This window comes from Varroa destructor, unplaced genomic scaffold (assembly GCF_002443255.2).
Source record: "Varroa destructor unplaced genomic scaffold, Vdes_3.0 BEIS01000002.1, whole genome shotgun sequence".
NCBI lineage: Eukaryota > Metazoa > Arthropoda > Arachnida > Mesostigmata > Varroidae > Varroa > Varroa destructor.
In genome coordinates, this window is record NW_019211455.1 from 18,965,648 (window position 1) to 18,991,419 (window position 25,772).

At 39.7% G+C, this 25,772-nt stretch overlaps 2 protein-coding genes across 8 annotated transcripts in view; one reads left to right on the forward strand and one right to left on the reverse strand.

Annotated features, from left to right (window-relative positions):
- The first annotated feature begins 1,878 nt into the window (after positions 1 to 1,878).
- Positions 1,879 to 7,117, forward strand: LOC111244734 (uncharacterized). Of its 3 annotated transcripts, none has more exons than XM_022792101.2 (5): positions 1,879 to 3,166; positions 4,048 to 4,451; positions 4,619 to 4,843; positions 5,722 to 5,800; positions 6,361 to 7,117. In XM_022792101.2, the coding sequence occupies exons 1-5, from the start codon at positions 2,975 to 2,977 to the stop codon at positions 6,388 to 6,390; spliced, it is 930 nt and encodes a 309-aa protein (XP_022647836.1). In that variant the 5' UTR covers positions 1,879 to 2,974; the 3' UTR covers positions 6,391 to 7,117. The 3 variants fall into 3 exon arrangements, with proteins under 3 accessions (XP_022647836.1, XP_086837368.1, XP_022647837.1); XM_086981242.1 differs by having other exon boundaries at positions 1,880 to 3,166; positions 5,700 to 5,800; XM_022792102.2 differs by having other exon boundaries at positions 1,880 to 3,166; positions 5,700 to 7,117.
- The window catches only part of LOC111244733 (solute carrier family 60 member 2-like), a 33,163-nt gene continuing 14,499 nt past the window's right edge, over positions 7,109 to 25,772 (reverse strand). For 4 of the 5 annotated variants that reach the window (XM_022792097.2, XM_086981240.1, XM_086981241.1 and 1 more), the window contains 6 exons: positions 20,462 to 20,591; positions 13,299 to 13,591; positions 12,180 to 12,350; positions 11,246 to 11,408; positions 9,143 to 9,289; positions 7,109 to 8,885 (listed from right to left, as the gene is read on the reverse strand). In XM_022792097.2, coding sequence (XP_022647832.1) covers positions 8,681 to 8,885; positions 9,143 to 9,289; positions 11,246 to 11,408; positions 12,180 to 12,350; positions 13,299 to 13,591; positions 20,462 to 20,591 — 1,109 coding nt within the window. In that variant the 3' untranslated portion in view covers positions 7,109 to 8,680. The remainder of the gene's footprint in view (positions 8,886 to 9,142; positions 9,290 to 11,245; positions 11,409 to 12,179; positions 12,351 to 13,298; positions 13,592 to 20,461; positions 20,592 to 25,772) is intronic. The other variant, XM_086981239.1, reaches the window with a different exon arrangement.

The following is a 25,772-nucleotide window of genomic DNA, read 5'->3' on the forward strand; positions in this document are numbered from 1 at the left end:
ACGCTCTGTAAAATTAGAACATAATCGTATTAATAACCAGGATGAGCCTTGCCATACTGTGAGACTTGCTCACTTATTATTTGAGCAAACTGTGTAGAAATACATATGCCTACGGGCATTTTTATGAAGCAATATGCAGTGAATTTCTACAACTAAAGCTTCTCAAAAGTGCTCATCTGTGTACACGCATGCAGAATATTTTTGTAGTAAAAAATGTTTTAGTCTATTATATCATTAACCATTTTTGTAGCATTTGATGGTCCTATTTTTCAAAAGTTTCGGGCTCGGCATTATCTGAATCAATACATTGTTATATTAAAACGCTCTGTACTGAAATCATTACGATGGCGCTTATAGTTCCACACGGCTATTGTCACTTATATAAGTTGATGAAATGTTTATAACTAGTGTATATTTAAATCAAACAAAAACATTATTCAGGCCTTTTGTAGCCTCGAACCCAGCTATGCTCTTGTCGTAGGATATGAATTGAATTAAGATACTTTGGGTTAATTTCGACATAGAGTTAACACTCATTATTTCAATTCGATTCAAGCACCGTTATAATGGGTATTACGATGTGACCATCTGCAGAGATCGGTGACACCGCCGATCTATCCGTGGGTCCTAAAAAGGGTAGAAAAAGGCGCTTAATCTATTCCCAATTGGTTATGTTAACACATGACAAAAAAAATTATATGACAATGTTTGTATTACGTAGCCATAAATTTTTCTTAAAATATTACAAATTAACAACGAACAAGAGAATTATCTCAGACCAAAATAGGCTTCATCTATAATTCATTCGTCTAGCCATTTTTGACCCATATCTACTGTAATTACCAGTTGCGAATGGGTTTAATGCTTAATGCAATATAACCTCAGTTTTAGAAGCGGATACGTAACAAGCGAACGGTTACGCAAACATTCTAGTCTGTGACTTTGCATATAATTTATTTTACGGCTAGCCAAAATGTACCTGGACTCGCGTCGCCATTGAATAACTATAGAATAAATTAAAAGGAATGTAACCATAAATTTTATAATTACAAAAAGTTAAAAAAAATAAAATAAAATAAATATAAAAAAAACCTCTCTATTTCAGCCAACGGTTTTTATATGATGCTATCAAATAATATATCCTGTCAGATGTCCGATTCAATTTTGACATTTGGAATAAAGTGTAGATGAACTGACGTGGATGAAGTTGAAACTTTTTTATTAAACAAACAGATACATAGATGTGATTGAGAACATGATACCTTGAGAAAACCGCAACTCCTACATAACGCTAAGTAGTGCTACCTGTGTACGTAATTTTCCTGTTATTACGTTATTATTCCCAGCGCTTTACATGTTACAGTCGCAATATAAGTGTACTAAAAGGTATTGGCCTAAAGGCATCGATGAATATAGTCTTATGATAATATTATTAAGACGATAGTTGGGAATTGCCCCCAATGGAAATTGTGTAGCCCCATTGGAAAATGTGTAGCACCATATATCAACAAGACAGTGGGCTGTTTTGTTAGATTTTTTAGTATTATAATACATGCGTCAACAAATATTGCTTAGAAGGGAACAAACAGAACGTATTATTTAATTATTAATCACATATGTTCCAACTGGGATTATTTATGAGCTATTCTGTTCAAATATTTACAAGTTCAATTCTCTTATAACCGGAATTTGGTAACAAAAAAAAAAAAAAAAACAGCATTTGTCTCGTTGTATTTTTTACTTACGCAATTTATTTTTCATTTTCGTTCCTTTAGGATTTTTTGCAAGTTATAAATTTCTAAACGTTCTACCGCTGGCGTGGCGTTGATCAGCCCGATTCTGCACGATACAGCCAGTAGAACGTAACGTACACACACGTACACCTTAGCCTCTACGAACAATTCCGCGATAGATTGTCAAACATATAAATGCGTCGGCGTGCATTAAAACGCCTCCCGGTGTTCTGCGCTAAGTCGTATCCGATCTCCATAGCTTCCTTGCCTATTACGACTTTCTCTGCTGGTAGCGTCTCAGCTGTCTATGATAATGATGTTCGTGGTATTCACAAGGAAACAGACAGGGGATTCGAGCAAATAGACGTTCTGCTATACTATTGGAGACGCCGCGCAGCGTTCGCTGGTGATCAGCTTTTATCTAATGTTTTACTCCACTCCATCCGCCCCCGCGTCGTCACCACTACTATTTGCATTGACCGAAACGAGCGATCTACCTTTGGATTGACCTTTGGGCTGCTGAGAGGTCGTATCGGATATAGTCGTCACAGCGGCTGTTGCTGCTAATGTTGTCGAGGCCGTTACTTCTACTGCGGTCGTATCAAACCTACTCTATTTAGCGGAACAGAAATATGCTCAATGGCATTCGATATTAGCGGTACAGCAATAACATTATCACCATTAGAACAGTCAGCGACCGTCCATCAAAGACCAGTAGAAGCGCTGGCTAGAAGCGGAAAGTCTTCTCGACAGCTCACTCCCTCACATTGCGGCTGACTTCAGTGTTTCCTTTCATCTAGATAAAACGTTGAGAACAGTCACTAGGCCACTGGAATAACACTTAAGCCAAACTACTGCACGTACGCCACGTACGGGCACACTCGCCAGCCGGCTTGCGATAATCTTCTAATAGCCCATTTTGAGATGGAGGTGGCGATAGTTTTTCAGTAAATGTAATAATCCGTGCATTAAACGCTCTAGATAAGCGAAGCATTCGTCTGTTATAATCTCATTGTTTGACTGAGTGAAACCCGAAGTTATTGACACCGATTCGTAATAGACGTATAAGCGCCGTAAACTCTGACAAGCGATCCTCCCACCACGTTGGCCAGCGACAAAGTCATCACCTTAATAACTTGTGAGGGTGGCACGACACACGACAACGGTGTATTTGTATCGTTGCCTCTTTCCTTGTAGGTCAGTGAAGGAAATAGGCAGTTTACCTATTCAGCAATAAGATAATGGATTTCCACTTGACAATGGAACGCGACCCGGCGCTAAATAAGTTCCTTGAAAAAGAAAAGGAGTGTTTTCAAGAGACACAAGGCGGTTTTAACGACCAGGGTGCTCATCGTATAGAGGAAAATAAAGTTCAAGATGACAACACGTGTCAACAGCAGGATGAAAAGGACATTCAATGTCTAAACACAGAGGTGAGTTAATTCAACGGTTTCTGACAAGCCACAGTTTCTCGTTGTTGAAGCGATAGGAATTCAGTGCTCGATTATTAATGTATAATTCTGCTAAATCTTAATAATTGATGTAATTGAATGGGGGCAAATCTGTCGTCGCATCTCCAGGATATCAACCCGCCAGCCAATTTGAGGTAAAATCACGTGCCATGAAGGCACTTCACGCATCCACCGCCCTATTCAAAATACAGCACTGTTGTTTTTTTTCCACAGCTATGAACGAAGTACAAAAGTAAACAGAGTTCAATAATGAGAAGGTAAAAAACAAATCGAAAAAATGAAGGGCCACTCAAACTCGATGGTCAAATCAAGCGGCCTTTACGATTTATCGAAGGTCCTGGATGACAACCCGTAGCAAGCGTTCCGCTCTTTTCGTATTTGTACTCCATATGATATGTGAACGAGAGTATTAGAAATGGAATTTTCATATACTTGTACTTAGCTCAAAGGTGATTAGCCTTACGACGAAATATTTCCGTGATTTTGGATGCGTAGCGACCTACGCATAAAATGCCAGATACGTTAGTTATATACAGTGGCTGTGGTTCTCTATTTGGTCCTTTCTTATTTTTTGGTCTTAACTTCTTACGAATGTCGCATGTTTCAATTGCTGCAGTCGGCCCGAGAACAGTCAGTACTCAGCCGTATCTATAAAACAGCAAATAATGAGACACGCGATGGCAGTGAGGCGTTCTGAAATTGATAGGTAAAATCTGAGATCGTTATACTCCAGTAGCCTGACCTGAAACCCGAGTCGAAATTAGGAAAAGCATTTTATATCACAAGCATGTAGATTGTGATGCATTTCTACTATGTATATTCCATCGTTGTGTTTCAAACAGGTTACTTATGATTTGACCAAATATGCTGCCGCCCCAGATACAAAACAGCTGCCGGCATGCCAGAAGGTCGACGAAACTTTGGCGTCGGCTACGAATCGGACTTCTGCAGAACCCGAGCATAACGACCCCCAACAATCAATCCTGGTTCCTGCTGCTGCCACGAATGATGGCACGAATTCGCGTGCCAGTATTAGCCTTCAAACAGTGGCTAGTGTTGGGATGATTAGAAATTCTATGGCCCGCGCAGAGCATTGCAGACCGCAAGCGAGAAGGTTTCACCAGGAATCGGAAACAATGCAACAATGGCGAAAGGATTTCGAGGAACGACTAAGAATCAAGGATCAACTTGAAGCCGAAGCCATTAAGGAGCTCAGGGAAGAAGCTGGCAGATCGAAAAGGGAATGGTAAATTCTACTATATGTATATATAGAACTATCATACTAAATTACCTTTGCTCAAAAATGCAGTTATTTTACTTTAACGCCAGCCCATTGGATCAGTACAAGTGAGCTTGTCTTAAAATGCTTGCATTATTATATTAAGTGCTAGAGCTCCAAGCGGTCCTTTCCAGGTATGCCCAGTGGCCAGCCGAAGTCGCTGAACGGCGGGTACTTCGAAGCCTGGAAGAACAAATGGCTGCCGACGCTCTCCGAGAAAGTAACAGTAACTCTACCTGTTGGCAGCGCATGAGCCGCATCGCGAAATCACTTAACATCCGCAGAGAGTCAAAGGACTTGAATCGCATGAGAGCGTTGCTTATAGCACTCGAACGGCCGCCCAAAAGGACCGTCCCCATGTAAGAAATGTTTTTGAGGACAAAAATAAAGTATCTCCAAATCATCCAAACAGTCGAAGAAATACCACCTAAAGCAACACCCAAGCCAAAAAATAATATCTCTGTGCGTAAGTTCGGCAATTGTAAAGAACCAAGTTGGACTAGGGTCGCAAAAGCCACCAACTCCAGGTGGATGTCTTCACGGGACACACTTTTAGGTAGCTCAGAAAACGTAATTCAGAAACGATTTGTATAAATCTAAGCATCTAAATTATATATATAATGCGATGTACGTATAAAAGGTCCGTTTCCTGTCAGCATCGGAAGCCATTGTGGAATAAATGTTGTACATTTGAATGCGTAGTGTCAATAGATTTATCGGCCCTTTCAGAGCTTGGCGACAACGTTATCGACGATAATAATATGACATTTATTCATCCTTAGCAACTCAGTCTCTTTGCCGCCAAACGTTAAAAGAAGTAGTAAATTATATTCTCTATAAAAAAAATATGCCAAAATTAGTGAAAATGTTATTCTATTACGAGCGTAGAAGGTGGCCTATTAATGTGAAGGTTAGAGGTTCACTAATTGAATTTTTAATATCCAAGCAACTTAGTTACGGAAGAACCTGCAAGTTGTTTGGTTTCGGCGTACCTTTAACTGGGCTGCTGAATAGCATGTTTACTTCGGGCGAACGTGCAGCATGTGTATGTTAACGTTTCGCCGAGCGTAAGCGATTAGCAACCACTCTGGAGACAGGGAGTTGGCTTCAACACAACCTTAAATAAGTTCCAAGTCGATTAACCAAGATGGTTAGCTTGTATCTCAAGACACGACACTTCATCAATACATTAAAGTGCTTACGTTGAATTATCAGTCTCAACGTGTCTCATGTGCAGTTTCTGGCAAGCAACGACTGGTGCAACAACACGACCCAAGGTTCGTCGTAATCTATTCGGTGGCGTCTCGGCTGAACAGGTATGTCTGCCTTAGCCTTTAACCTAAGTGCTCGCCGTCGGCTAGCAGAAGCCGGACTTCTGTTTATTTACAATGAAAACAATAGTAGGCTAGATAGCTAGTACTGGCATGATGTGCATTAATTAGAAAACCTAAGAATTATGATCATTGAACCATGCGTTTTTTCAACAACTTTAATTTACTGCTTGAATTGATATGGCGTGGGGCATCGAAGTTTTGCTTAGCTTGACTCTAGCCACCTGTCTCCGTACATATATTCATATTGACTTTTCGTTGGAAGGACCAACCTAATATCGGCCGTGCATGACCCCGTGGTCGCTATAAGGCACTCTATTGCTTAAGCATTATGTATTGCGTTACCTAGATTTCGTGTTTATAGACAGCAGTCAACAACAACATCTAATTTGGGAAGGTCACCTCACCAATCTGTCGCTATTAAAATAGCCATTAACCACCAGCAATTTCTATAGTGCCATTGAAAAAGCTTACTTTCAAAGGGTACTCGCAAATGTTTCGAAGTACATGGAGTGGAAAAGAGGAATATTTGTTTTTTGTTTCAGCTAATAACACCATCGAACACCATCGTCTGAGCCTCTTTGAACGAGCAGTTCAGGTCTGAAGTGAGAAATAGTTATTGCAACCTTGAACTATTTTTATTTATTATAGATTTGTCTTATTATTATTATTATCAGGATTTAATTCGCTGAAATCGCAGCTGGCTGGCCCTCCATGGCCAGTTTGTAGCCACTATAGGCCGTACAGACTGATCTGGTTGAAGTTTCCTGTTCGCCGTTTCGGCCAACAAGTGATCTCTTGAATGACATTTTGGTAACAAAAAATCCCCCTCTTAATTCGTTTTGTCAAACGTACCTACAGCGGAATGAAAATATATAGGATGGTAGAAAAGTTGGTATATAGCTAAAGCACCTACTGGAATATGTTACGTTATCGGAAAAAGCTACAGGCTTAACGCATGCAGCAAGCTTTACATGGTGAAGCTCGAAAGGGACTCAACTCACTGTATATTTGCGTGAAAAGTTACCCGCCTCTCGATTTGCGACGGCGAAAACCTGACTAACAGATTATGCAACAGAACTAGGTAAAACTTCTTCACGACATATGAACTACTGCCAGAAATTCTTACTTGGCAGTGTTTTTTGAGCGCGTTGTCCATTGCACGTATCAACAACCGAATACGCCTGAATCGAGAAGGTCATTTGTCCTAGACATGCGTAATAATAACGTTATCCAAAATACCTAATCGATATTATATTGTAATAGTGATAAAAATGAAGGAGTAAAGCCTCGTTGATTGAATTGTGGTTCTTTTATTATTTTCCCTGCAATGGTGTTATACAGACACGACTAACTGTCGTGTATTATAAGTTCGTTTTTACTTTGACCTTAGTTCGTTCAACCTTACTTTTTATGACGTACTTTTATCTCATTGTTAGTTGGTGCATTGTTAACGTTCGCAATATGGCGCCTGCCATAGATTTCCAGTAGCTATGTTTTCTCACTATATATTAACAGTTAATACTATTTCTAGTCATTTCAGATCTATCTAGTCAACAATAGCTATACGACCGTTGTACATGGCGGAGGACCAAAGCAATAACAATCAACAGATGTACCATTTTGGATGATTGATAGCGATTCCGGAACGATCGGAAAATCAATCCGCTATTTTTTCCTAGATGAAGACAAATTTATATGATTGTTTCGAACGGAAGCCATATGTACATTAATTACTTTACGGTTGATCCACCGCCGTGTCAAAAATCAAGTACGTCCGGTTCGATACGAAAGGCAGCATAATTCGCATAATTTTACAACAACAACAACAACAACTATGAATTACACGATTTCCATGATGTACAGTATAATAATTAATGATATTGCCCTTTTATGAGAGGCAGAAAAACTATTCGATTAAATGACAGTTGCGTTTTGTTACATTATTTGTCCTAAACGTGATAAAATTAATCCGATACGATCATAGGGGGAGGTCTTCTATCAAAGTTGAACGTTGGTAAATGCCAACGTTTTTACCGTTAAGGCGCACTAATGAATACGCCTGGCCTGAGAAACACGCCTTAGTATGTGCCACGAAATCGTCTGAACATTAACATGTCAACGAAAAGGACCAATTTTATCGTTATTTTGTGACGATACTATTATTTCAAACAGCAGTAGCAGGTCGCTTTGAGCAAAACATTCGTACAGCGCCAGCCTTAAATAACGATGGTGTGTTAAATAGAACGAAGATGAGCTACCATCTAGATACTTTGTGTATGTATTTACATTCGCTTAGCTCGACAATTTTACAGTTGCTCGCATTACTTAATTAGGCTGGAAGCGTGCGATATGTTTAATTAAATACTCTACAGTTAATCTGACTTATTCGACGACTACCACTAAATAACTAACACTTTTCCGTGTCTTTTCATGGTAAAATTCTACCTAGTTGCATGTCGGTTGATCGATAAATCCTGCTTTTAAGGCGACGGTCATTCTGGGCTTTGGATTCGTCTTTGATCCAGCAAGCATATTCCTAAAAAAATAACAATAGGTAAAGGTCTATAGGCAAAGACTGCATGCAGAGTGGACAAATTCTGTTACCCGCAAGCTTTTTTTCGGCATTATTTTCGTCAATCAGTCGTGTTAGTCATCAGCACTTGTGGTGGTTAAGGAAAAGTCGTTGACCGATGATTTTTCGTGTAGGACAGAAAACATGGAGGTGTCCAACGCATCGATAGCCTAACAGATTGCACGTATAGGACAAAATTGCCTATAGGGGGCGGATGCAATTTTCAGGTTTTGCGAAAGCCTAGCTAGCGTCTGAGTCTCGGTTTGATGTTTTTGCCGCTCTATCGGCGTTCACTCATACGCCCAGTAACTATAGACGGACGACTTGGAGCTTTTGTGCGATAACTGAGTAGTCGAACTTTTCTCTTCGTCGAGCTGGTCGCTATCCTTCGGAATGACGCGCGCAGCCAAGAGCATTGCCACCATGATACAGGCCAGAAGACCAGCAGAAACCAACGGAACCACGGGGAAAATTCCCGGACGCTCCTCAATCCATCTGTAACAGCATAGATGTTCCGAAACAGTAATTATAGCCAAAGTATTTTGGTCTTTGCTTTCAGGATCGTTGAAGAATTGAATGCATTAGGTAAAGCGACATTCGCCTACTGTTGATTTGGTCAGAATCATCCGGCTAACTGGAAATCATTTTCATCCTGAAATATTTAGCCCTGGTTCTCGGTCTCTCAGTGACTATTAGGTACATTAGGTCATCATCTATTGAAACTAATCAATAAAAAAAAAAAGGACTCAGACCTTCCAACCAGCAGCGAAGGCAAGACAGCTCCGAGAGCAGCTGCAGATACGACTACGCAAGTTTGTAGGTAACTCAAGCGGACCTTCGAGATTAGCCAGGCGTTAGCAGAACCGTAGACCGACGCGAAGGCAGCTCCGAGTAGCACGCTAAATATGGGCCAAAATGCGCCCATGTACACACCCAAATTCGTTAAGAGGAGTATTCATGGTCACACTAAAATAGTATTAATAATGAATTTGAGAGAATTTTTGTTGCATTTGGCTCTATTTGGTTGCTGTCTCTGTTAGCGTATAGCGTAGAAGCTGTTACAACAAAACGATTCTCGTCTAACAGAGAGGGTTTAGTAAGAAAAAAGGAATTCTAGTAAAGCAAAGACGAACGTGTCTTGACTGCTTATCCCGAAACTCATATCTACATACACGCAGCTAGCATCCATAGTAAGGTGCAATCCCTTAAGCAACTTCAATGAAGATTTTCGTAAACGGCACCAAAGTTAAAGAATTAAGACATTATTAATTTATGCATGCAATTGATCGTGAACATTTAAGTTAACTGATGTACACATTTTCACAAATCTGTCTATTAAAATGCGATCTTATTTGTGATCTCCAGACCTGGCCGTAGTTGCGATGCTGACTGACTCAAAGTTGAACGAAATGAGCAACGTAGCAAAGCAACTCGCGGGCAAAAAATTTATATTGTACATTCAAATTTTTTAGGTAGATTTAAGCTAGTTCATCGCTACAAAGATTATAACATAGATTATTATTATAAATAATAGAACGTCAGGCATTGTTCTATATTTATGTGTTGTATATAGAGCTAGACGATATCCAATGTCCTCACAGAATTGAATTATTACTACCAATAAACTGTTTCCGTTATCCAAGAATTGGGTATATAGTGTAAAGCCGAAATTTCTATAAAGCACAGCAAGGAAGTTAATATATATATATATTCGCGTATTTGCGGTTTCGGTTCATGTTCATCACAGTTTGCCGCTCGTATCATTGTTGTCATCATTCATCATGAAGAGTATTCTAAGATCCTGTATCGGTGTGCGATACATTCTTCCAAATATTCTTGATAGCCTATGGTAAAAAAAATTGCTTCTGTGTGCCACATGGCTATTTAAATGTGTGGTATTTACGCCGTTATGTTATTAATCGACACCGGATAGAGATGAGCTGTGATTAACAGAAAAACACCGGTATTTAGGGTAATCCATCATAGCGTGAAGAGTATCATGAGCATATATGCGGAAGAAAAAGTAGTAGGTAAGAATTGGTCGGGAAATGTGCAAAGATGCTCAAACCAGACTAGTGGAGGTCAAGATGATATGATCCTCACACCCGAGCATGCAATATACTGAATTACAAACATTAAAGATCGGCCGACAGATAGCACTAACTTTGTCACGATGGGAAGATCAAAATACAGAAATTATAATCTAAACAAGCTAGAAATAGCTAGGATAGTCCCAAAATATGGCTACCAAACACATATTTATCACAGATCTTCGGAGGCGAAGAGTGCAAACCAACTCGATAAAAATGCTACTAGTATTAGTCCTTCACAGTTGTGATATTAGTATCTGACATTTCATAATATCTGAAATTACTCCTCCCGTGGATCAGCCATACTCAAGATGAAACATCCGTTATAGCAACATGATCCGAGATTGCATGACAAGGTTCCATTAGCCTCTATTACATTCGAGAAGTCCGAAGGTAATTTTCGCTAAGGGGAAATAAAAAAAAATAGGCACCACAGGCAGCGTGTTGCTGAAACGCTCTAATAATGGCTACCACACGGGGTTATAAGTGACCTCCGTACGATGTCCTACAGTTATTACCGCAAATGAATGGTACGCGACGAAGATGTGATATACATGAGGGTAATGAGCGCCATTATGATGAACTTTGGCTGATGATAGTTATTCCCTATATGATTGTAATGGATGGCTTTCGCGTAACCGCTCACGTGCCCTTGTTCGCTTGCCTGTGTTTTTCTGCCGATGATTTCATCGAATTATTTGGGCGGTCTGAACCGCGTTTATTGGGGGCGTCGGCCCCTACGCATCGTGGACTGTTTATTCTTACCTGCAATACCAGAGATGTGCGTGACTTTTGTGACCGACGGCGTACATGGCGCCGGCTGCGGCAACAAGGGCGGTATCTGCGAGGAATAACACGTTGGCAGGGGTTAGCTTCACCGACAGAACAACAGGCACCAGGCGGAAACAGCAGCAAGACCACATCAGACCTGAGTGAGTGACAAATTATAGGCATTAGCGGGTGTCGCTCATTTTGACAACCTCCCCATACCATTATTCTCATGTCCTCGTTGGAAATAGTAGAAACCCTTTTTAGCTTGAAAGAGTCGACTGCGATGAGATGTAGCGTAATTGAGTTAACGTATGGCTGTATAAGTACGACGCTTCCATTGAAGCAACAAACTGATATTGGAGTACCCTATAATATATTCGTAAATGCCCTTAAGATAATAGCAAACTCAGGATATCTTTTAGGTCGTCAATATATTTGATTGATTATTTATTTTACAGCTCCATGGGAGTTTGCTTCGCCATTTACGAATAAGTGTGTATACCTCTTTGTACGAACTAGCAAACCGTTTAGTAGATGTAATGATCTAAATCATTGTTTATCGAGATAACAAAAAAAGCAGTTATTTAAACTTGGAGGCAACGACATTTACGGCCAACGACTAGAGCATTCAAGAAGCGTTTGACAGTCCAATAGCCTACGCTATATTATCCGTCGACTGCTTCAGGGTCGAGGCCTACAGAGAATTTACGTACGATTCGTTTGAAGCTTCTAATCAGTTTAGCAGAGGTACCACATTTGACAAGTCCACCTAAAGCACAGGTACACAAACTAAAGCCGTCAGTTAGTTTCGGGCAGAATTTCCACGAGGATCAATTCCTGGAGCATATATATTTCCAAAATAGATCATCACTCTGGTTGTTCGTATTTAATTAGTGGTACTCAGGCTATCTATTTAGAGTCACCGTACCAGAAATAAGAAGCAGCGAGTCCGCTCGAGTCATGCCCTTCAGTACACCGTAAATGCTAAGGAAGTCCAGGACAGAGACAAACGTGTGCACGTACAGGAAGGCGTGACAGGCGCACAGAAGTGTGAGAGCCCACTCACGGAGCGAGTGTCGAGTGGGTGGACGTGGCTTTCCTGTTTTTAAAAGCGTCGAATATGAAAAATGAGAGCAGAAACAATAAAAACTAATCCGATATAGCTATATTAGTTAGTGGTTTTCTTTTTGGGTGCATTATCATAATAATCATAAACATGCGGCCATCGCTGATTCAAACTTCAGCCTTGACAAATTCGTATTATGTTCTATTGTTGACATCTCGTTTTATAAGCCTGCAGCATTACCCACAGACCGGACACCCAATAACCGATGGAAAGAAAAGTGGTGTACAGTATATTACACTGGGACTGAAACTCTGCAACGTGAGCCCGTCTTTCACGAACTTCAATGAAGGGTGGATAATAGCCCTAGCTATGCCACAACCCTTTCCTCCAGCCTGACCCCCGTAGCAATACGTCACGATTCAGATCTAAGGTGATTCTATATATAGGGAATAGACGCTGAACGTCGGGCGCGGACAAAAAGTTTTTATTGAGTTGTCCGGTCAAACTAGAAGAACTTTGGGAGGTTAACTGTTCATAGGAAGTTAAGCAATGGCTTATTAGAACCCTGCTATGTATGTTCTTGTATAGCAACTTATTATAAATACTGGCTATAGAGAAGGTTATCATTTATATGGCCGGAGAAAGAACTGACTAGTCTGAAGGATATTATGCTGATACTGGTCTACGTCATACATTTATGTTAATTAGCGAAGGCACGCTACTTGTTGTTTACGTACATAGGACGAAACCTGGATCACTGAGAAAATAACATAGAAAAATTAAACCTATATAATATATATATATAGTTGTAGTGTACGCATAGCATTGGTTGACTTTTTCTACGTTTTATATATATATATATATATATATATATATATATATATATATATATATATATATATATATATGTTTTACATTCATCATTTAATGTTTACCAAACTGAAAAAATGTGTGGCGTCTCGTTTGAAACAGATGGCATACCCGATCCATTGGCCCAGCGGTGGGCGAGGTAGAAACACGTGGCAATAAGAATAGTTAAGAAGGCAAGGATAGCAAACGGAATAAACACTCTGCTGGGTCGAGGAAGAGGATGCGGTGAAAGAGGTGCCCCGAGGCCCGTCGCTGTTGTAGGTACGGGAGTAGGTGCTGGGGTTGGTGGAACCACGGGGGCGTTCCTGTGGATCTCGTATAGTGCGCTGGATTGGGCAGGTGTCGATGGGAATGGTGAAGAGAACGGATTCCTCGAAGAAATCGTTCGATTTGTCAAACTTGCCCTGGGGTTCAGACATGCATTTGTATTTATACGGCGACATATCGTTACCGAGAATTAAAAAACAAGCAGAACAAAGCCGAAGATTACACCAGCATTGAGTAATCTATGAGGGTAATACGGAAGGCATTTATTTAGTGATTAAGCTTCCGTGAATTTGACGCGGAAGCAGCTGCACTTAGCTACGACCTGGTTGTGAAATTCTTTCTCGAATTTCTACAAGCTGATCTATTTCCATAGAAGGTCCGTCGCATTTTCCGACAAATATATTTTTCCGAAATATTTTTATTTTATTTATTTAACTGAGCGAACTAGTTTAACATATGAAGATTAAAGATTTAAAAAAAAAATTCACGGCATTTAATTTAATTAGGTATTGGCTTCTTTGCACATGTCGAGCGTTGGGGACAATTGTATACATCGCTCATGGATAGACACAAATATAATCTCATCCAATAGTTTTCATGTATATACGCGATTTGTCGTTTGTCGTAGAAACGTAGCCACTAACGGAACCTTCATATTATGTTTAATCAGAAAAAAACGTCAATACGTTTAACTTTCCCTTGTAGCACCGGTTTCAGACTTCAAGTAGTGTTTTATCATCATCGAGCTTTGCTGACTGAAATTGCCGGAACACTTTTACGGTCATGCGTGAATACTCATCGCAGGCTTAATGATCACGATGAATACTTAGCCTTCATTCTCATCTTATAACATAATAAAGGTACCACAACAAAGAATAAAAATACATCGAAATCTATGTAGGCGGTAGCTGTTTCTAGGGGTAGCTGCTTCGTTTTATACAATTTTTCCTTTATCACTATAACATTGCTTTTAGTATTTGGCTGAAAAGAAGGCCCGAATTTTGGCCAGCGCCGAAATTCCCATGCTAATTTTTTCCCTTTTTTATCCCGGCTACAGACAAAATTAAGCCAGACGCACAGTTAACACCAGCACAAGTATAGTTGCCAGATATGTGTGTAGTCATACAAAACGTAGTCATATATTACCTGTGAAAAGCTTATTGATCGAACTGGTACTTTTTCAAGCACGGCTATCCAAGTAGGATCTCCTTTCTCTTAGAAACACAGCAACGTGCGGAGAGAGATAGACAGAAAAAGAAAAAGAAGAGGGAGAAAGAGAGAGAATTACAATTTCTGACCAATTAATTATTTTGCAATAACTGCTATCTTCAGATTCAGTGCACATTCATAGATTCTTGCGGAAAAATCGACGACAATAGCCCCACTAGCACCAGGAAGCCCCACCTCTACGGAAAATCTGCTTTATGGTTTTTCTAATCGTTGGTATAGCTGTGACGCTCTTAACTACGATACTGATGGAAAGTGGTTTTGGTTTTTGGTCGTGAGCGGCCACAAATCCGAAGAATCGTCCAATCCTGCGGAACAGCAGAAGCTAGGATTGTCGATCGTCTATTTGAATGCTCCTTTTCTACTATTTCATCCAATGCTCCCTTGCTTCCAAAGTGCACCTGTCGCCATGTGTGTGTGGTTAGATATGTGGTCATTGATAAGAATGTCTTATGGATAATAAATAGCAGCAATCATTTCGTGATTTGCAAGTGCGAAGTTACCGTTGTACGCAGGTTTACTGGGCTTATGCCAAATAGTTATCGTTCGGGGAACTTTTTTGGTTGGAACTCTGATAGGACGTCTGCGCCACCCGAAGCAGCAACCGAAGCAGATATCAAAGGATGCCCCGTGCAGTCATGAGAACAATGCGTAAAAAAATGAATAACAAAACAGCAAGCGTCTATGCTTTCAAGTCCATAGTCGACACACGTGGAACTCACTGTGGCAGTTGACAGATATGCTTATCCTGCAACGAAGATTGCTGACGAGAACTTGTATAAGTAGAACTATAAATTCACCTGCAACTAAAGCCGCAGCGTATTTTTTGTTATGCGGACTCACACGGTTGATTTAGGTTATAACGGTTGCGTATTTAATCTAGCTTCCGCTATAGGCACAGGTATTTTGCTGACGTTTTCCACTCAAAGGGTGTGTTTGTATTGGGGATATTGAAGACAGCTGAGATTCGACAAGGTGTATCTGTAGTATTCCGCTAGTACGGCAAAGCAAAATATTAATTTAAGAACGGGTTTCTGTGCCGTCGGCTAGTTTTGTATCTACCACACGCAGTATCTTGATAAGCTGGTTACTGAAGTTGAAGATCGGAGGTGAAACCTGTCCTCATCTTCCTACCAACAATTTACCCCTTTTGAAAAACTTATTAATTATAACAGCATTCATTGTGAGGACGCAGAGCAAATGTACGGAAGCGCGATCTTAAAGGAGCAGTCAATGCGAATTGTTTGTCCAGCTTTCATCTTTGTTTTTTTCTGTTACAAATGCCAAAGTTTATAGGCACTTCGTGCATACTTAGTAATATTTTGTGATGGCAATATTAATGACTGTATTTAATTTCGTCTCCTATTACGGGCTATGGATCATTTTGCGCATAGTACATAGTGTTTCTACTATAGATTTGACCAGCAGCACGACTGTAGCAAACATAGCTACAACGATACCCGTAAATACTCGCGTTATCATGAGGTAAGACCAGTGGGCTGGGCAGCCTAACGTGGTTCGTGGCCCATGGTAAAGCGCTGGCTCCCGCGCCAGAATTTTGTTTGAAATCTTACGATATAGTCGGCAACAGACCCTAGAAATGTTTGAAAGTAACTCGCTGTTTGACAGGATTATGTAACGTTGGATAAAAACGACAGAGAAGAAACCAGATAAAACAACGTGTATACGATACCTTGTGTGTTTAGGAAAAAAAACAACTTCAAAAGTTCCTTTTCTAAGTAATTGAGATAGGCAAGAAAAAGTAGCTAACAATTCTATACTATCATATAATTCCAATGAAGTCGTTTGTCTAGATCTAAATGAAATTATTAGACTGCAACTCGTGGCTAACGAGCCATAGGATTTATAGGCGATTACTGTTATTACTCGCAATACTGTTTTAGTCCAGACTTTTCGCTCTATTTACTGAAATAACTAAATTTAATTTTCTTTACCTTACCTTACCTACGTGCATGCACTCGGATTTTTCACAAGCTATTACGTAACAAGACGATTTGCTATGTACGTAAATCGATGAGTGCTAAATTTTACAACTGGTGAAACACTTCGTGCCGTCGTAATGTTTGCGGCGAAAACGTCAGTAACGGAAAATCGAAGTCGTTCGATTCCTCAACTAGCTAGCGTACGTTCCACTCGAATATAATATTATATTGTTAATGTTTACGGAATGGTAATGTTTATAGCCGTGAACGTACGTCTACGTCCACTTCGTGCTAGAAATGTCAAAGTGGCTAAAATTTTCATCAAAATAAGATACTCCCGTCAAGTTTTTGAACCGATTCCAAGATCGTAAAAACGAGCAACGGAGCAACAATCTACAACTGATTACGACTGTATGGAACTGGACGACTAAAAGTGGACTTTTCGTCTACCATCACGTCAACAATGGCGGTAACGCTGGTGCCGATAATGCTCAAATATTACGTCTCCCTTTTTTCTGGGTACGGACAGCAAATTCGCTATGAAAAAAGCCACTACCAGTCAAATTGGTAAAAAAAAAAATAGAATACGTCAGTGTATGAAAGAGAAACATGATAGACATAGAAAGACATTAATCAGCAGTTCTCGCCTATTTCAGCAGCCATTGCCGAACTAGCAATACGGTGAGAAAATAAAGTCCCAAACACACAATTATTTTATTTTTTTTTTCTATAGGATTATACCAGCTTATAACACAACTACTAAGGGAATATTCCCGGCAAATTAAATTTCTAGGTGTCCGCAAATCATTATACAGGTATAACCGTTCCTAACGATATGGATGTGTTGCCTACCTGACCTGCAACACGGTTTGATGATCAGCCTGCCTCTACGCATCTATGGCGCCTATACTTCATGTCGGTATAAGCTGACATATTTCAGAGCTTAGAGCAAAAATCGTCGCTCCGGGCCCGCATATATTCGTTCAGTCTGAATTATGCCAGAATTATGAATGGATATTATGGAGAAAAGTCGAATCTAAAAACCAACATTATATTACCAATATCTGCGTTTTTTTTATGGAGCTCGAAACATTAATACCCTTTACAATACATGTTTCTATCGATCTGCTTTCTAAGCTAATTCTCGATGAGATATTTTTTTTCCATTGGCCGTTAATTGTTACTGTGAGTCAACCAGTTAACTGAAGCTCTGTCACAACGCTTTTGATAACGAGCGCGCGTCGGGAAAGAGACGCTATTAAAGCTTTTGTCATGTCCATGTGTTTGTAAATTTGGTAACATTGTGTTCAAACACAATTTCACAAGCCTCGCTTTGAAGCAGGTAAAAACGCAATAATAATTTGTTTGAGTAGTCCGAAGGTTCCGTTTTAGTATGAACGTAGCCATTAATCCTAGAAACCCATCGCGTCGTCTAACCTTACCACAATCCGTCACATGGTTACAACTCTAGGGTTGGCTTTTATCGAAACATTTTGCCTTCGATCTGTTTCGGTAATACAGTTCTAAGCCGCACGAAACAGTGACAGAAAAATGAACTGGAGATTTTTACGTAATTAAGGTGACTTTCAAGAGGAAATACGCCACGGCACCTTGGTCTCCCACGAGTGACGAGGTAGTTGATAGCCCCCCATTCCAACGAACCCGCAGCCCCTGGATGCTAATTGATGCAAGGTGAGCTTAAAAATAGCACATTTATAGACGATAGAGTGTTAGCCGGCCACTAGACTGTTGATATGAAAGGTAAGAATGGTCATCAGTCATCACTGTGATTATCTGTTGGCATTTGATTGCTGTTCTTAAGCTCCTTGGCAAAAACCGCTCGCCTATTCCACAAAGCATTACACATTGCCATTTCGCCGGTCTAAATGATTATATGTACCTATAAGTGATCCTTTCAACACTAAACTCTAAACAAATGTGTGTCTTCAAAAAAAACTGAGCGCTTCGTTGGTAAAAATTGCTCATATTCGGTATCGTCGGACCCTGTCCTTTCAGTCACTTAGCCCAGATCTGTAGAAGTGTAAAAACGATATTGCCACGACATAAAAGTCACAAGTACAAACGGTATCCCTTTCAAGTATTTTCGTACGCCAAAATAAGACTAGTCTAATTTTCGATCGCGCGTTTCGTAGGAATGTCGAAAGTTCTGGGTAACAGCCAATATAAACATGTATACATTAAGTATGAGAACGGTTCAAATTGTATTGGGTGGCTGTTTTTGCAAAGGACCTTAGAAACAAAAATCACAGTTATGATTGATGATCGTTCTTGCTCTTCAAATCAACAGTCTGGTATCCAGCTAACACTCTATCCTCTATAAATGCGCTACTTTTAAGCTCACTTTGCATCAATTAGCTTTCAAAGGCCATGGGTCGTTGGAAGGAGGGGGAGATATCAGTTGCTTCGCCACCGCTAGAAGGCCAAAGTACCATAACGTACTTCTCAATGTAATACTCACCTATTCAGTTGACGCAAAACACCAGTACACAATATATGATCTTCCATAATATTACACGAAGATTGGTCAGACGTATTATTCAAGTTACTATGTTTGCTCATGTGTTAACAACCTGATACATTTTGTATGGAGATTTTTTTCGTTCTATACGAAATATCCCGAGCTACGAAATTATGTAAAAAGCATCAGGGTAGTAGTAGCAGAAGTGGTCTGGGTCTAGTTTCGTTGTAGTTAATGAAACAATCAATTGGCGCTGCGTTGCTGTTTCAGTTGATAAATTCGTATCTATATTTTACAAGTAACACAAGACTTGAGTGCGCGCCATTTTTAAAATGGCTAAGCCAAGGTAAATTGTCTTTCTCTTTTTCTGTAAACGTTTCTGTAAGTTGAATCAAATACCTATATATATATATATATATATATATAAAACGTCACATCACGCGGCAAGTCGAGCTGCCAACGCCCTAACGCTTCGCTTGAATAAGCCAAAAGCAACTATATTTTTACCTGGTTCTCAGAAGTGGGCAGAGATATACTCCACAGTTCGATCAGTTATTTTCAAAGGGCAAAAATTAGGGCAAATAAATGGAACGCTTGTGAAGGTCAATCAGGATGCAGAGCACGTATAGTAGTATCGAAGACAGTAGACTGTTTCGGTTAGAATAGGCGGAGCTAATTCAAATACAGGTCCTCTCGCAGTGCATATGAACGCCTTTACCTTTACCAGGTCGATTCCTCGTTTCGATCATTGGCACATTTTTAGGCGCATCTCTATTGATATGGCCCAAAAAGTTACAAATTAGAGTAATATATACGTATAGAGAATTATTGACTTGGTACGGAGCAACGCTTCTAATTACATTTTTTTTAAATATAGCCGTAATATGGATATAGAATTTTGATACATAGGAACTCCTCACATTTCCTTGAGAATTGTTTGATGTCAGATCGTAACAAGTAATTAATAACAGGTACGTGAAACAATTCGGTGATATATAGGTAAATGAACATTTTGGCTAACGTACAGAATTCGGGCTAAACCCTAAAAAAGTACTACATTTCTAAGAGCCACGCAGGCAATGATTATATGTAGTTGTCTGGTTCATAATAACATGTTTCATAAACAAAACAGCTTTTCCTTTACATTTGAAATTCATGGCTTCGTTTAAAATTCCCAAATCTATTCTTCACTAAAAAATAATCAGTTGTAACGCTGCTAGTAAACAAAAACAAGTTAACTATATGGAGAAAGTATTAAAACGATTGTCTAAGTGTACGCTCAAAACACAGCTTATCTTGGTAAAAATGTTAATCCAGTAGTAGAAAGTACGTGAACTGAGGCCTCGTTAAATACGTACCGGTCGCTGATGAAAGGTCGTGCAATAAGAGGCCCTACGCCTGCACCGACAGCGAACATCAGATGATAGCCCTGCACGATGGTCGAAATCCACTGGGATTTATGTACGGCCATAAGCAGAAGGTAACTACCTATAAAGTATAACGAAAGGTAATGATAAACAGAAAGCGGACATTGAAGAATTAAGAGCTGTTACTTTTCTATACCTTAGCTCTAATCATCCGTGTATCCTCGTAATTCAAGCGGTTATTTTACCTAGAGTAAAATTGTACAATTATGATCTATTATTAATATAGTGGTGTGGTAAAAAATACTGATTTACTGCTATAACTTATTTCCAGGACGATTTGAAGATATACAAATGTTTCGATAATACTAGAGTTTTGATATATGGTAAAAGGATTAAGCAAAGTACGACTCGAAAGGAAACCAAGGAATAATTTCATCTCGTTGTGGTTCCAGACACTAAACAACTTATTGAGAAATTGAACAACTTATACGACCTTCTATAACATCTAAGTGATGTTTTCGTGATGGTTCTCTTTTTGAAAGTAATGCCGATTTTCTAAACTAGGTTGTAACTTCACAGATGTGAATTACACGAAGTTTCGTTGGAATACATAGAAGTGACAGATTTGAATTGCAGGTAATAGGTCCTTCTCTAATTATAGCCTATTAGGGGTATCAGCGACGAAGTGCAAATCTGCCGTATCATTCCGAGCATATTTTTACGAGCTAAACTATAGAAACTTCGAAGGGCTACTCAATTTTAGGTTGCGGCTCGCTTGTAAATTGTATTTTTGAGACATAGGACGCCATATTAGCTATTATGGCTATTTGAAATGGCCATTTGTAATGGAAGTCAGATCTCATAAATTCACCACAGCTGCCAACTTGTCCGAAGTTTATTGTCTGGCGCCGTTCGTTAATTCTTGCAAGATAATGAAGTGAAGGCAGCTTGCATTTAACTGAATATTGTAGGCTAAGTATGGCAAATGTGGTAATGTCAAAGACTCGACAGCTTATAGTGGTGTTGGGACGCAATTGTTTTGAGAGTCCTCCAAAATCGGATTTTTCTTTTTTCGCTGTTTTTTTTTTAAACCAGATTTAAGAATTATAGCTATCTGATGATAAGATGATGTGTAAAGCTGCTAATCTTACAGCCGTCTGCTAATGCATTTTGTGAATATGTTACGAAATCAGAAAATGGTCCCAAATGCCTCAACGCGACAGTTCAATGCACCAATTTTTATCTATTCAAAGTATATAGTGACGCTATCAGAGAACCCCGAACTGAAAACCGATGATAGAAATTCTCACTTTCATTACAGAGCCTCATATTACGTTCGTTAAACGTAAAAGTACCACCACTACGATCTTCCCGTTATATATATATATATAACGAAAATAATAATCATTATACATTTACGGAATGAGATAAAACGAATACACGCTGACCTCAATTATGACCGGTGTAACGGTAATAATTTGATAATATAAACATTGTTACAACGAAATTGTCGGCCACTATTGACGGCTTCCTTTTGCTATTGGAGATCCGTCCTTTTCTTGGCAGTTGATCATTTTAAAAATCCCAGAAAATGCCATACTCATCAGCTTATTATTACTATTACCTGCTTTTATTGGTTATCGTCTTTTATGGGCATCTTGGACTCTTCTGAAACTTCTATATTACTATGCCAAATTCAAGCAGTCTCTTCGACCAGACCATGTCATAGGCAGTACACTATTGCGCAATTTCATAACGCTATAAATCTACCACACGAACTCAGCATGGCCATCTATTAAACTGATAGAACCCATAATCGCATTAATGAAAATGAGTGAAAATAAACAATACACTATAGTTTTCTATTAAATCGGACGAAGGCTGCATCATTATAATGTTTGGTCTAGACCTCGCATCCATGATATCATGTTTGTAATATAAGGGGCATAAATTTGAGTGTTTATTTCAGCTTAGCTAGACACTGGATGGCCTAGTGGTATGATGTTTTTGACCCCGAACAGAAGACGTTGCGTATCGTGCCGAATTTCTTCCGGGTGCAACAGGTGACAGCGTATTTCATAACGTAGCGTCCATGCTATTGGAAATGACCATGGTTGCCTACTTCGTGAGTTTCACGCAGACGGTACTGGCTGTGTAGAATCCCTGCCTCGAAGTGACTTCGTCTGCGTGTATACCCTTGACCTGAACGTGTTAGAAACCCGTTCTTCCTTCAAGGTCCGCGCACCTTTGGCTACCGTAGATCTAATGTACGTATTGACTAATTACGTCGTCAAACGATCAATACAGCATGTACTACGTCTACGGTAAGCAAAAATATATTAATAGATATGAGGCCGGGGGAAGCATTTTTCAATATCAACCCGGCGACTATCTACTGGGAGTCAAGAAAATCGGTAGGATTTTGATCAGAGATAATTGTTACCACTTTCTTCTCGTATGAAAGGTTCATAATCAAGCGAATAACACTGAAGACGCACAGTTGCGAATGCCTGTTGCTGATGGGTGTAGCCTATTATATAATCAGACAATTCTGATGTGTCCCACTAATTAAACTCGGTCACCGACGACTGTAGTCGCTTTGAAAATAGGCCAAACAACGTGTGCCAATTACGTGTGCCATCTAACATTACGAAAACTATTACGTAAATCATTTTCTAACAATATCATTGAAGACCAAAAATAATAGCTGGTAAACGGGTAAAGCCAAAGGAAGATAAGAGCGAAACTGTTGCTCACTGAGTTCGAATGATGTCCCATCGGAATTCCGATTGCCGATTGATATAATTAAGCTGGAAACAACTGCGAAGTCTAGCATGTTCCTAAGTCCTATCGACACTATAAACATATAAAGAGACAAATGATGCTATGATTCGGAGTGTATCGCTTTGAGTGGGAACAGCCACTCAAACCCTTTATCGAAAGGCCTTCGGTTTGAAGTCAAGGCCCATCGTAATGCCATGGAGCCATTTTATAAAAATGTATTAAGCCTTAACTTATAACGAACAAAGTAGAGAAAATGATTTTTAAGCATGCCTAAATTACAAAGTTAGAGCAATCAATTGATCAAAAATAATTTACGTTTTTATAAAACACCTACAGAGCGCTCAATCATGTTCGACTCAAAAGCTAATAGGGATCGTACTGCGACTCATGCGAGTTTTCTGTTGTTAAGTAAACCTCAACTGTGGATCTCACAAGGCCTGATCTGTCTTTCGTCGTCTACTAGTTACGCATGCGAATTTCTGTGTTTTGCTTAATAACAGATTTATCTATGGAAGAGAAAGAACTCTATAGCAAAGATGAAAGAGACAGCTTCTGCAATGAACTCAAATCCAAGTTTGATTTATTGATTTAGCCTTAATTTGACTACAGTACTATAATGGCAAAGATGTATTGGTCAGAAACAAGTGATCAGACGATCCTATGCATTCTAACTATCAGACGATTATATTATGTACAGAAAAATCTATCGCACTCTTAAAAAAAGTGGTATGCAATTATCTAACCGATCAAGCACCTAATTAAAACTCATTCCGATAGCACGGCCATAAAGTCGACTCTATAAATGAATTATTATAAGGACAAATATCATATAGCTGTCTATATAAACTCCCGTTATCCAATCTTTTCTATTTTTTTTTTTCTAATGACAGCGCCTCATTAAGCGTGTCTAACGTTCGAATCTATTCGTAGACGTATGCATGTTTAAAAACGCATGCCATATGACATTAAATCTTATTGGACTTCGATACAATCATCGGTCGTTCACGGAGAGGGCCACCTGCCCCAAGATACCTGCGAAATACACTGGACCCTCACATTAATTGACCATTCTTTACATAACAACGTAACGGTCAGCCGCACCTGCGCTGAAGAGACGTACATTTATTCATCTAATGGTAACTAACTGTCATCTTCTGACCACAAACACATCAATGTTGATCCCCGCAGTGGGCATCCAATATCATTAGTCCTACGTTTACATCTGTCCGTTCTCTGTATTGTGCCGTGCCCTGTGTGCCGGTCCGTACGTCTGTGCAGACGTATAAATCTATACAGTTGCAAAGCGTACGAAGAAGCGGCCAGCCAAACACGCCGTCTTACTGAGGCGGCGATGGGCTTGTGCCCAGTCGAAAGCGGTTTTGTGCTTTTCCTCTCAGAAGAGCCTTTCCTGACCCTGACACAATGTCGGTACAATGCGCATTTACAGCAGGACCGCGGCAGGCGTCCGTTAGACACCACCAAATTAACTAACGGCCTATCACTGCCCGTAGCGGCGACGAAGATGTAAAGTTCGCTAAACGGGACATAGATAAAATCCGGCTATTGCACGATGGTAGTTTTCTATTGAGTTGCTTTACTCATTTTGTAATTCTTCAAAAGTGCATACTTTGCATAGAAACAAAAAACATCTTGATAGATTAGTGCCATAGGTAAAGCCAACAAAACTCACAAAGATAATGGTCAAGCAGTGGATTCTGGACCGAACGACCCAGCATTGACTTTACGTGAAAAGTTAGTTGGTAGTCATAAAACGTCCTAAAGTTGTAATAAAGTTTAAGAGCGACCCGATGCGACGGTGGCCCTATACCAAGCAATGAGCTATATTATGGAGCGATGATTGTTGCAGTCAGGCTCGACACAAAGTTGCACAGTTTTTCGAGGTGACAGCATCGAAAGAGACGGCCAGTTACTAGAGGAACTCTCGTGCTTACTCACCGTTCTATCCCAGTTTTTTGATGGGTCCGTTTTGCGTGCTACTTTTTTTCAGTGTCAAAGCAACAAGGTCGAGTGTGTCGCGAACGCTAGCGTCTTCGTAAATAAGCTATTAAGCATTGATAGTCATTTGTACATGGCGGCATCGCTGATGAAGGAGAAGGAAAGTTGAGAAAAAAATTGCTTAAGCATAATATAGTTACTCATGTCGATTATGTAACAGAAGAACAGAACCCTCCCTTTTGATCCCAGAATAGCCTTTATGAAGGCCGAACGGACGCAACAGAAGTTTACAGAATAACTGACCAAGGGGTCAATCGGATAGGATCATACTGTTCAGAGCAATCATTTTTGTCGTCTTGAGAACATGTTTCTGTTTCCTAATCGTATTTAATAGCCTTATTCAGTGCTGATTTTTTGACGGGAAGTATATCGAACTATGGCACGCCAGACAGTTAGACACATAGTTAGTATTTACTAAACGACAATTGCAAAATTAATAATATCGCTAATGTTCTATAAGTAGTAAAACTATGGTGCTATTATCTAATCCTATCGTGCACTA

Bases quoted from the DNA above. Each gene is read 5' to 3' on its own strand.
- LOC111244734 (XM_022792101.2), top strand. From the start codon at position 2,975: ATGGATTTCCACTTGACAATGGAACGCGACCCGGCGCTAAATAAGTTC. The intron at 4,452-4,618 runs GTAAATTCTACT...GGTCCTTTCCAG, and splicing joins GGCAGATCGAAAAGGGAATG to GTATGCCCAGTGGCCAGCCG. The intron at 4,844-5,721 runs GTAAGAAATGTT...TCTCATGTGCAG, and splicing joins CCCAAAAGGACCGTCCCCAT to TTTCTGGCAAGCAACGACTG.